This window comes from Manis pentadactyla, chromosome 11 (genome assembly GCF_030020395.1).
Source record: "Manis pentadactyla isolate mManPen7 chromosome 11, mManPen7.hap1, whole genome shotgun sequence".
Lineage (NCBI taxonomy): Eukaryota > Metazoa > Chordata > Mammalia > Pholidota > Manidae > Manis > Manis pentadactyla.
In genome coordinates, this window is record NC_080029.1 from 47114926 (window position 1) to 47126686 (window position 11761).

The window sequence follows — 11761 nt, forward strand, 5'->3', positions numbered from 1 at the left end:
TTACTCATGCCATTGAAAAAAGTGTTGACTAAAAGTGATGAAAACACTATTTGTATTTGAAATGTAGTCAAAAAATACAGTCAGCTATATGTCAACACATACTTGTCCTAAGTTATTCAGTAACTAATGCAGACTCTCAGCTCTCCCCAGGTTAACTAGGGTGATGATAGAAAGTGCCCAGGTAGCTGCAGATAATCAACTTTTATCAAGTCTTGGCTGATAAACCCCTAGTGAGTGGCCATTTGTCAAAGATGGCATTAAAAATAGCTTATAATTCCATTAGATATTTATTTAAACACTTGAGGATCTTTCTGATGGAACACCAATGTGCCCACGTATGTAACTCAATATTCACAATAGAACATTCTCAAGACCTTTGCCTTTTTAGAATAAATTCACAAACTGTCCTGCCTGTTTGCACCCTTGTGCCAGGGCTTCCTGGGTGATACACTTCAGCAGAGAACTCATTTACAACTGCAGTATGTCTAAAAACTTACTGTCTAAATACCCTTGGGCAGAAAATGTCATTGATTCCAATGTCATATTAAGGAAGCCATTGATTCAAGTACCATGTTCAGCAAATTCTCAGGCATGACCAAACTTGCTAGTAAACCAAAAAGGGAAAATCTGGGATACAGGCCAAGATCCTCAGTGTCATTGCACAGCATTCAAGCCAACTCTGCTTTCAAAATTCTTTTGAGATTGTTACTCCATGACTGGAATGCATTCCACAGTGGCTTGGCCACAGATCATCACGCAAGAAATACTCTGGAATTGTGCTTGCATATTGCTAGATTTTTGCAATAGGGAAGTTTAATCCTTGGTAGAAACACTTGTTTTGGTTTTGAATTTATATGAAATTAATGGGTAAGCCATTACCAAATGGCAGATATAAAACTGAATCAGGGCTTCTTATTAAATATAATCTTGGGCTAATCCCTTATCTTCTGTCTTCCCTGCCTGTTTCCAAAGACGCTGTGAAGAATTAATAAGAAAACATTTTATTTAAGATATAAGCACCAGGAAGACATGACTCAAAAGATATGGATAAGAAATGGTAAGCCTTCAGTGATATTGTTTAACAAGTAACAGTATCCCCAAATAACCTGTTAATGTGATACAATTTCAATAAAAATGCAACAGGATTTTTTTTAAAGGCAAACTAACTCTCAAATTCATATAGAAAAAAATACACAAAAATAGGAAATTTCTTAGGGGAAAGAAGAGCAATAAGGGTAATTAGACCTATTGTAGAGTAAAACATAGTATAAAGCTAATGTGATCAAAACATTACAGTAATAACATAAAAAGACAAGAGAAACCAATGGAATAAATGAGAAAGTCCAGAAATACATCAAATAGACAAATTTAGTAGTATCTGATCAGGATGACATTTCAAATCATTCAGTGAGAAGACTCTAAATCTCAAATTTTGCTAGTGGAAACACGAATAGGTACAACCCTTTTGGAGGGCAGCTTGGCAATAACTCAGAAGTGAAAATGCCCATGCCCTTTACATCAGCAATTTGCCTCTACAAATTTAAACCTTCAAGTATTCTTATACATGGAAAATGACCTTAATACAAAGTAATTCATCACAGAATTGTTGATGACAGCCAAAGACTAGAAGCAATGTAAATATCCATTCATTGGGATTGAATGAATTATGGTTCCTCCATAAAGTAGAATGATGTGCAGCTTAAAGATGTAAAAAAAAAATTAAAGATAAGGCAGTCCTGTATGTACAAGTATGGAACAATTCCCCAAGCTGTATAGCTAAGGGAAAACCAAGATGCAGGACAGTGTGTATAGAATGTAGGATGTATATAGAAGTATGCTGTTAGGGAAGGTGGGCAGTATAAGATCCATCTGAGAGAGAGACTAGTCCCAGTGTTTTCTTCTGCAAAAGAGAATGAGAGACCTGAGGGACAGGAGTGAGGAGGGAGACTCACTTTTTAGTTATGTTGTCTTTGGTGCCTTTTGAATTTTTAATTACATGCATAAGTATGGATTTTTTTAAAGAAATAATACAACACTGATAGTAGAAATAAGATCTGTTTTATGAAGAGTAATCTCCAATTGAATTTATGTACCACAGCCTAACACCATGGAACCTAAATGTTGCTTATTCTTTTGAGAGTATTGAGCAGTATAAATATTATCCCAGAGGCAGATATTGGGAAATTGTGAAATGTAGGAAATAGGAAAGAAATGTCTTACCAGACAGAGGAATAAAGGATCAGAATCTTTCAAAGTAGGATGCTTTAACTATCCGTTCCAGTATTCTGAAAGAACTTCAGACCCAGGCATGGCTTTAAGGCAAACTAATAACCTAAAAACTTGAAATCATAACACTTGCCCGTGAATCCTCGCCTTTGAGTCCAAACACTTTAGGAATATTGTTTAAATACAGTCCACAAGATTAAGACTGAGCACTTTCTCACAGGACCAAGGAACTTCTTAATGAGTTTGTAGTTAGTTTTGTTTTACCTTTGAATTGCTTATTTCTTTTATGTAGTGTTTAACGTTAGATAAGGGGGAAAAACGTGACCCAGATGGCTATGAAATCTGATCCTTTCTAGGATGGTGAAGAAGCAAATTATGAAAAATCTAAACTGACTGGCCACTTCTGCCTTCTAAGGACAATGGAACTGTAATTCCTACCAGTGCAGAAATATTTGCTTCCTACCTCACACACAGGCCAAAAAGGAAGGTTTTTGCCAATATGTTTCACTGAAGATTTAAGGTTCACATTCCCTTAGATGAGCCATTGTTTTACAAAACACGCTCATGAGTTTTGGGATATGCAAAGGCAGGCCTGGAAAAGATCAAAATAGTTACACATATAATGAGAACTGAGCTGATGAATAGAGAACCCTGGAGCCCAGGTAAATTTAAGGTAAGAAATGGTGCAAAGGGTCTGCAAGAGAAAGGAAACAAAGCTACCTTCTGGAAAATTTGCTTCATACACAAATGCCTTATGTGAATGATAAGATGAGGGAGAAAGGGTTGATATTCCTCACCTGGAAGAAAGTAGTGCAGACCAGTAACAGCACCTGGTGAGGGAAAACAGTTGATTACTGAATGAATTCTCTAAATCTAGAGAAATGATTGAGAAATGCATAGATTACCCACATTTCCCAGAAAAGGGATGCAAGAGCTCAAACTAATTTCATTTGAATTTCAAAGGAGAAGGTAATCCAGCTGACACCTGGGTCATACCTCCCTCCACTCAAGACCTTCAAATTGAAACGGTAAAGCAGGCCATACATTTCTGTATCAATGGCATTTAGTAGGCACAAAGGAAATGCTTAAAATGCTCCACTTTTTCCTCTAAGAGTAAACTTTCAGAGATTTAAACTAACCCAGTCTCCAACTCTACATCAGGAAATCAGACTTCTTAAGACTTCTAATTTCTTCTGAGAATTTTTAGATACTTGCTTCTTCCGAAGAACCTCCTAGGTGAGACAGGGACCATGGGCTTAGACAGAGTAGGGTGAGGGCCTCTGGAAAAAGCAAGGCAGGATATTTACAGTCAAACCAATGTAACAATATAAAGTCCCTATCAAAACTCTGTGTTCAGCATTAAGCAAAGTCAAGGTCACACATTCTCTAGGGTAAAGATACTAGAGTAGGAATATGGACATCTTCAGTGACATCAATTAAAGGTCAAAAGGCCAGGAGCAACTTGGCCTGGAATGTCTGAGTATTCCGCAAGGGTATCTCAGCGTAAGCCATGACTTCACTGTAAACAGCCCAGCAAACAGATAACAACCCAGCCCACCTTGAGAGCAGCACAGGTGGTACAAGTCCACACCCTACACCCTCAATTCCCCAAAATCTTCAACTGCCTATAAATCCCCTAGACAATGCACCACCCCGGGGCTCTCTTGTCCCCTCCTGGCGTGAGCCAGGAGCTCTGTCCTCTCACTGTATCTCTCAATAAAAGCCTCTCCCTGGCTCTCCTACCTTGACTGTTTGCTAAGTTCATTCTGCAACTCTGCATCTTAGGTATTTAGTCAAAAAAATCTTCCCAGGTTTTTTTCTAGCATTTTTATAAATTATTTTGTTTACATTTAAATCTGCTGATCTACCTCAAATGTATTTTGGTATATAAAGTGTTTTGGGTTATTTTCATAATCCCTCAGTTAATTGTCCAACCATGTTGTATAAAATGATCAGTGCTTTTCCTGTTTAATTAAATTGCTACCTTTATCATGCTAAAATTTTTCATGTGTCTTTATCTGGATTCTAGTAGCTATTCCATTGACTTCACTCATAAAACACACTTTAGATGCAGTTTTACAAGGTCATACTATCCTGTAGGGCTGATTTTCCCTCATCATTCTTTTTTTTTTTTTTTAAGTCAAGTTGTTGGCTATTACTTAGAGAGTTTTTTGTTTGTTTTCCCAATAAGAACTTTGAAATCAGTTTTTCTACTTCTGGAAAATTTATCTTGGTGTTTTCACTGAGATTATGTTAAGTTTCAAGACTAATTGGGAGGAAGCAGACATCTTTATTGATATCAAAACTCCTATGAAGAAAAGGATATGCTTTTCCATTCAAGTTGTGTGTCCCTTAGAGTTTTGTAAAGTTTTCTTTGTATGAACTGTGAGCATTTCTTAATTTTTATCCTGTAGAATTTTGTTCTTTTCGTGACCATTATACATGGCCTCTTTTACCCACTATGGTTTCTCAGAGGTGGCTATTTGTATATGGTAGGCTGACCCATATGAAATTGCCATTTTGTAAGTCAGAAAGGTTAGTTAAATATTGACAATTTCATATAGCTTTCCTAATAGGAATGCCAATGATTCTTTTATATTTACTTTATTCATAATTACCTTAGTGAATACGCATGATGTTTGTTATACTTTTTCAGGTGATTTTCTTGAGTTTTCCGGTGTGTATATTAGCTATAAATAATGACTAATCTTAATTCTATCTTTACAACCCAATTTTTATAACTCTTATTTATTTATGTTGTCCAATTGTATAGGCTGTCACCTCCAGAATAATGATGGTTGTTATAAGGGGGAGGTAGACATTCTAGTATTTGTCTATACAGCATAGTCTTTCTGGTTATATCATATATATATGTGTGACAAACATCACATATATATATATATGATATATGATTATTCCTATTTTAGCATTTTAATCAAGAATGATTGAAATTTTCAAATGCTTTTTTGGCATTTATGGAGATGATCTTATCATTTTTTCTCTTCACTAATATGGTGAATTATAAGGACATTTTCCTAAGAAGGAAACACCTTTGCATTTCTTATATGAATCTTACTTTATCAGAGTGTGCTATTCTTTTTATGTACTGTTGACTGTGTTAATACACCCTTTGAAATCTGTGCATTGATATTCATAAGTGCTTTTGGTCTGGTTTATTTTGGGTTACCTTTGTTGAGTTTTGGTATCAATTATAGGCTGGCTTCATCATGAAGATCTGGAGATTTTTCTTATTTTCTGCATAGTCTGGAACATTCTGTGTCATCTATTACTTAAAAGTTGGCAGAACTTACTAGTAAGATCATCTGTGACTACAGCATTATTTATTTGTTTATTTTTGGTAGTGAGGTTGACAACTTTCCACAGTTTTGTCATAGTAGTTGCTAAGTTTTGATTGTCTCTTCTGGGAACAACATTGGCAATTAATATTTTACTAGAAAATCATCCACTTTGTACATTAAAAATTTTTTTATTTGCTTAGAGCTGAGAAAAATCAGCTTTTAGAAGTCTTTTAATTTCCCCTAAGTCTATGGTTATTAATCCATATCCATTTCCTATTTTTAGTATGTATGCTTTATCCATTAAAAAAATTATTAATTTTGTTGGTTTTTGGATTTATTTATTAGTACTACCATTTTTCTATTTTCTAATTATTTAATACATACCTTTATCTTTATGCATTCCTTCCTTTTGCTGTATTAACTATAGTAATGCCACTTCATACCTTTTGTAGCATTCTGGAAATTGTTTAAATAAAAAATAATTATAATGCCATTTCTATTGCCCCATGATATGAAGAATTAAAATTTTTTTTTTAAGGAAAAATTAAATTTTAGTGAGGAGAACAGAATGTGCCATATGCTTTGAACTAAAATGGGGCTATTTCTCTCATACCCAGAATTTACAAGTCTAGGGATGAGGGTAGAAGTGAAGTGGGGCCTCTTAAAATTACACTTCCATCTGTAACAAGTCACCACAGACTTAGTGGCAAAAAACACTTATTATCTTACAGCTCTGGAGGTCAGCAGTCTGAAATGGTTCTCAGTGATTTAAAAAAAAAAAATTGTAGTGAGGAAAAACAGAATGAAGTCCTTAATTCTTTTTCTTTCTTTTAGGTTAATGTAATTACAAATTTAACTCTCTAAGGGTTTTTGATTTTGGAATTGTTGACAATTCATTTCTCCTAAGTAACAAACCAAATATGAAACAGGAGTAGAAAGAATGCTGTTTTACTGACTTTCTTTAAAATGGCCTTCTTCTGTTCCCTTATTTATTTATAAATTATTATACAAGGGGGTCAAGCTATAATATGAAAATCAAGGAAAAATACATCCCCAGCTTCTCACTGCCAAAAAGTTGCTTCATTTATCAATTTAAGTGTTTAAGTAGATACTTAGCAAGTGTTTCTTACGTATGTGTGGTTTCAGTATTATGAATCAGTTCCGTTCCTTTTAGTTCAGTTCAATCCAACAGTCCTTTACTCTGTGCTTGTGACCATCCTGGACACTAAAGAGAGAAAACTCAATAAATGGAGCTTTCCTCTTTCCACACCCACCTCCGCCACTCCAAGGAAATCATAGCCTGTTCTCTACTGGTAAAGATTGCTCTTCCAGACTCAATCAAACTTTGTAGAAATAGGTGTCACAAAACAGGACAGGGAGAAGTGGGGGTGGCTTAACCCAGATCATTTGCCCCAACTGTAACAAGGAACAAAAGTTGAGCTGGTTAATATGCATGCTCAGTAGTCAGAAGGATTCTCATAGCAGTATTGCTTGTAGCAACCCTCATGAGCCTGAATGAAGCTTTTGTTTGACTCTAAATTCTGCCAGTATTGAATCCCGTGATGTATTTTCCTAGGAGAAGCATTGGTCCTGCATGCTCTGCCAAGGAGAATTGAAGGTGGGGAGGCCTTCCTTTTCCCACACCTCTCAATTCTTGATGCCAATGAATCCTGGGAGTGGTAGAACCAGTTTATGATACAAACTAGTGAAAGAGTTTAATTACCTTCAGAGATTTTGATTTCTTGCAAATGTAAAATATCCTTAATTATTTCAATTCTGACATTCTACATAGAAGTGGGAAGAAATAATCAAGTAATGTGTAAATATAAGATATGTTTATTATTTCTTACTTGAAATAGTTAATTCAAAATAATCAACATTATCCTCAGGAATGCTTCTACAGTGGAAGTGGCCTTAGATTTTTTTATAACGTTTCAAGGAAAGAACAGGGTTTGGGGCTTATTATTCATTTGAACACATTCAAAACCAGAAGGCAAAGTAAGAACATAATAATATGCATTTGGAATATTCTAATAAATTTAGATCTTGCATTTCTTCTACAATGGAAAAGGTGAATCATCTGAGTCTCTGAAACAGCTAGTTGGTTTATAACACTGTTGGGGAAGAAGATATCTCCACCCCATGAGTAAGGGCCCCTAAGAGGAAAGTGCTTGTCCGGTTGGGGCTCTGGAGATGGTCCCTCCAGGCTCATTCTACTAATGATATAAGTTAGTGTATGAACAACATTCATTTCTCATCCTTGTCCCATCTGGAAAGTTCCAGCTCTCACTTTCTCCCTTCTTTTGGGATAAACACACAGAGCCCACTATTTTTGTGGGAGACATTTTATTTTTAAGGCCGTTTTGCATCTGTCTTTGTACCATTACATCTTTATGTCATTATCTCAGTGGTAACATAATTTAAAAGAATTATAGAATGTCGTCCCTCTGGCTTTTCTAAGTTAAATTTCTCCAGCTCCTCAGATAAAGACTCATCAACTTCCTGGTCACTCTCCCAGTGTACATATTTTACTTCGTCCCTGTCTGCCTTAAAACACTTTGAACAGGAAAATATACTCTAACTGTAGTTAACAAAAGTGGAAGAATACAGTAGGCCTCTGACCTTTGAACTACCCACCCTAGCCCTCTGGCAGCCATGTCCCTTCATTGACACCCATTACATCAAAATGTACTAGAATTCCTAGGTCTTTTACTCATGAATCGCCAACTGACTGAGTCTTCTTAGTTGATTTTTGGATTGTGAGTTCAGGTATATTGTACTTGTCAAGATTCTGGATTGTAAATAACAGAAATCAACTACAGTTCCTTAAGCAGAAATGGAATATATTGGATGCGTATCTGGTGACTCCTAGAATCAAACAAAGGTGGAAATGGATCAGACGAGCCCCGAGGCAACCGAGAGCGGGCTCCTCACAACATGCGCTCACCAGCAAGGCCCTCACCACCCCAAGACGCATCACCGGACACCTACCTGTGCTGGGTTCTGCTGCCGTTGACATGCCCCTCACCCTTCCAGAGTCTCCCTGCTGCAGAGCCACCCTGGAACATCCCCAACGACCAGAGGTTCGTCGTCGTTACCCACTCAGGACTTAAAGTCCCAGGTGGCAGCATTTGATTGGCTGTGCTTAGGTCTTGTCCTTGCTTATGTTCCAGGGACACAGCTGCCCTTTCGGCCTCCATATGCAGGAGAGGGTTCTTCCCTATCATTATCTTAGGATTTCTCCCAAATAGGAAAAGCTTTTGGATGCTGGGCAACCTAAATTACAAATATCTACTGTTTATAACTATTCATTTTGTTAATTTGGGTTCATCACTTGAGAATAACATTTTTCAAGTAATGATTTTTGTCATCCAGTTGGTTCATTTTCTTTCCCAAGTTTCCGCTCCCACAGACTTTCTAAGCTAGTCTTTTGAGTTTTCCCACTCAAAGGACTGCACAGGATTGTGAACCAGCTTCCCTCTGTTATGAGCCATCCACATCACTAATTATTTAATCCCAGTTTAAATGTTAATCCTGATTGTTAAATAATCTTAAATTCAAAAAGATTCCTCTCCCTGCCCCAAGAAGGGGATACAACCTCCAACTGGGTGAAAGAAAACTGGTCCAGGATATTTAACAAAATTTCAGAAAAGCAGAGTACAGATATTCTAAGACTGCATATTGCCTAGTTGATGTCTGTTTCCTTCATCCCCTTCTGTGAACCACCTTGAGTCACAGAAAAGTATGAAGATACAAAATTTTCAGTCCTCAAACTGTGGCATAGAGAGGAAAACAAAATGGAACTGGTTTTGGATATTTATATAGAGGGAAAAGAATCTTGATTCAAAGCAAACAGAAAACAGAGATTCTAGATAAAATGTAAGTGGAATTTGCAGAAAAAATTGCAAAGCTCTTTTACAAATATACTTGCTTTTAACAATTCAGAGAAAGGAAAGGAGCATAAACATGACAGATAAAGGGCCTGGCTCAGAATAACCCTACAAACAAGGAATTGCCTACAAACTGTGCTTTATACCACAAAACATTTTAAGAACATGAATTAATAAAATGAGGGCTTAAATATCCTGTCATTAAAAAAAAAAAAAGAACGAGCTAGGGAAAAAATGAGGACAAAATAATATAATTACCAAACAAATACATAAAAACAGGAACAACACAACACAGTAGAAACAGCTAAAACAGATTAAAACATAGAGCAAAGGTTAGATGTGATTACCCTAAATGCAGGCTAAAAAAACAAAAATTTTGGTAGAAAGGACATAAGTAGTGGAGACCAGATAAAGATTATCTAATATAATGACAAATGGTGTCCGTGAAATAGTAAACCCATCCAATTAAAAATATTCAAGAGAATATCCCTGAAACAAAGAAAAGTTCATCTGCAGAACTGAAGACTACGTTGTGTTTCAGAAAACTTCAGCATGGAACATACAGTACTGACACATACCTTGGCCTGCCTACTGAAGTTCAAAAGTAAAGAAGGAATTCTTCAAGCGTTCAGACTAACAAATTGTCTGCAGGGGATGTACTCAGAATTCAATAACAAAAAACAGGAGCAAGGACTGAAGAATTGTAACCAAGAATTTTTTTTTTTTTTTTGTATATGAAAACATGTTTATTAAGGAAATTAAAACAAAATTAAAGTCTTTAAACAAAAAGCCCTAATTCCACAATGGACAATGACTTGCTAGCATGCTAATACTTCAGGCTGGACAGGCATGTTTGTTCTTGATGAATTTACATGTAATTCTTGTGACATTTTATTCCCAAACATATGTGTAAATTGGCTAGACATGATAAATAATTAAAAATAAACTATACACATAAGGGCAACTTAAATAATAGCTCTTCATATTTATGCATCAATTCAAGGTTAGTGACTGCAGAGCTCTATTAAAAAAAAATCTGAGATAAAAAAATCTTGAGGGAGCAACCAGGTGCCTATCTGCATTTGAAGATCAGGGCTAAAAACCCATTCTTGATGAATACTAAAGTAAAGGATGTATAACATCCATTACATGTCTGTTTCAAAACAGCATGTTTCCAATATTATACATTTCTGTACAAATAAACATTATAATATTAGCAACTATAGAGAAAGCATCAGAAGGCATTTCAAAATGTGCTAACTCTCACAAAGAGTCCCTGAGCCACACTGTAAGGCACCCATTTTAATCTTGGGGCTTTAAGAACATCTTTGCTGTAACTGGTTTTATGTCTCCGTTTTCATCTTCTTCATAATTGGCACGGTCTCTTTTTCTGGTGAACTTTTTTCCAATTGTCCCCACCAAGGTCTCATATCTTCTAGCCATTTCTTCATCTGACACGTCAAGCTCCACTGTTTCATCTTCAACTTCCTCTGCTTTGTTCTTAGCATTCATCTGAAGCATTAATTTCTCAACCTCAGGATTAAATCCTCTGAATGACATTCTTCCATAGAGAAGATCTTCACATAACAAGAAACTCTGCTCTTCTATTATGAAACTCTCTTTCTCTTTAAGCTCTGGCAAATCCAAGTACCAGTGCTCTTCACTAATGATTTTCTTTTCTTCCTCTTCTAGTTGTTTCTTGGTTTCTGAGTCCAGTCCCCTTTGCATGAACTTCATGCGCAGAAGGTTCTTGGACAACTTAGTCTTGCGCTCCGCCGCCATGCTGGCTCTCCCTGGGTCTATTTTATCCAAATAAATTGTCATCCTGGTATACAGGCAAGACATTCCCAAACATGAAAAAAACAGGGAACAGCACCCATGGGCCTCTCCAAAAAACTGCTTAACAATATGCTGGCATTTAAGAGGAGAATTTAAATAACAGGGAAAAAAAGGAATAGAGAAGCCACATAAAAGCCTTTTTGGTGAACATCAAATCCATTTAAATAGAGACCAATATAAACTTTTGGACTATCACTGAAGAGAATGTTAATATTACCATCTTATTGATAAATCAATAATATAAAAGTTGAGAAGCGGGAATGTGATGATGGGAGAAGGTATGAGAGTTATCTTCATCTTTTGTAGAAGAGGTCAATGTATAATTCTATTTTCTATTATTTGTAAGTTGTTTTCTTGAAAATGAAATTCAAGTAAAACTAAACTGAATATTTTTTGATAGCAAAGGAGCCTTAACACGAGATGATGTCACACCCATGGGAGTAAGAGAGTAAAGGTGAGTATTAAATACTATTGATCCGTCCCTAAAAGAAAAGTACATATAGTTCA

At 36.0% G+C, this 11761-nt stretch overlaps 1 protein-coding gene across 1 annotated transcript; it reads right to left on the reverse strand.

Moving 5' to 3' along the window:
* Positions 1-10143: 10143 nt before the first annotated feature.
* LOC118927974 (M-phase phosphoprotein 6-like) lies at positions 10144-11209 on the reverse strand. The gene has a single exon (XM_036916720.2). The coding sequence runs from the start codon at positions 11195-11197 to the stop codon at positions 10718-10720; it is 480 nt and encodes a 159-aa protein (XP_036772615.1). The 5' UTR covers positions 11198-11209; the 3' UTR covers positions 10144-10717.
* Positions 11210-11761: the final 552 nt, after the last annotated feature.

Bases quoted from the DNA above. Each gene is read 5' to 3' on its own strand.
- LOC118927974 (XM_036916720.2), bottom strand. From the start codon at position 11,197: ATGGCGGCGGAGCGCAAGACTAAGTTGTCCAAGAACCTTCTGCGCATG.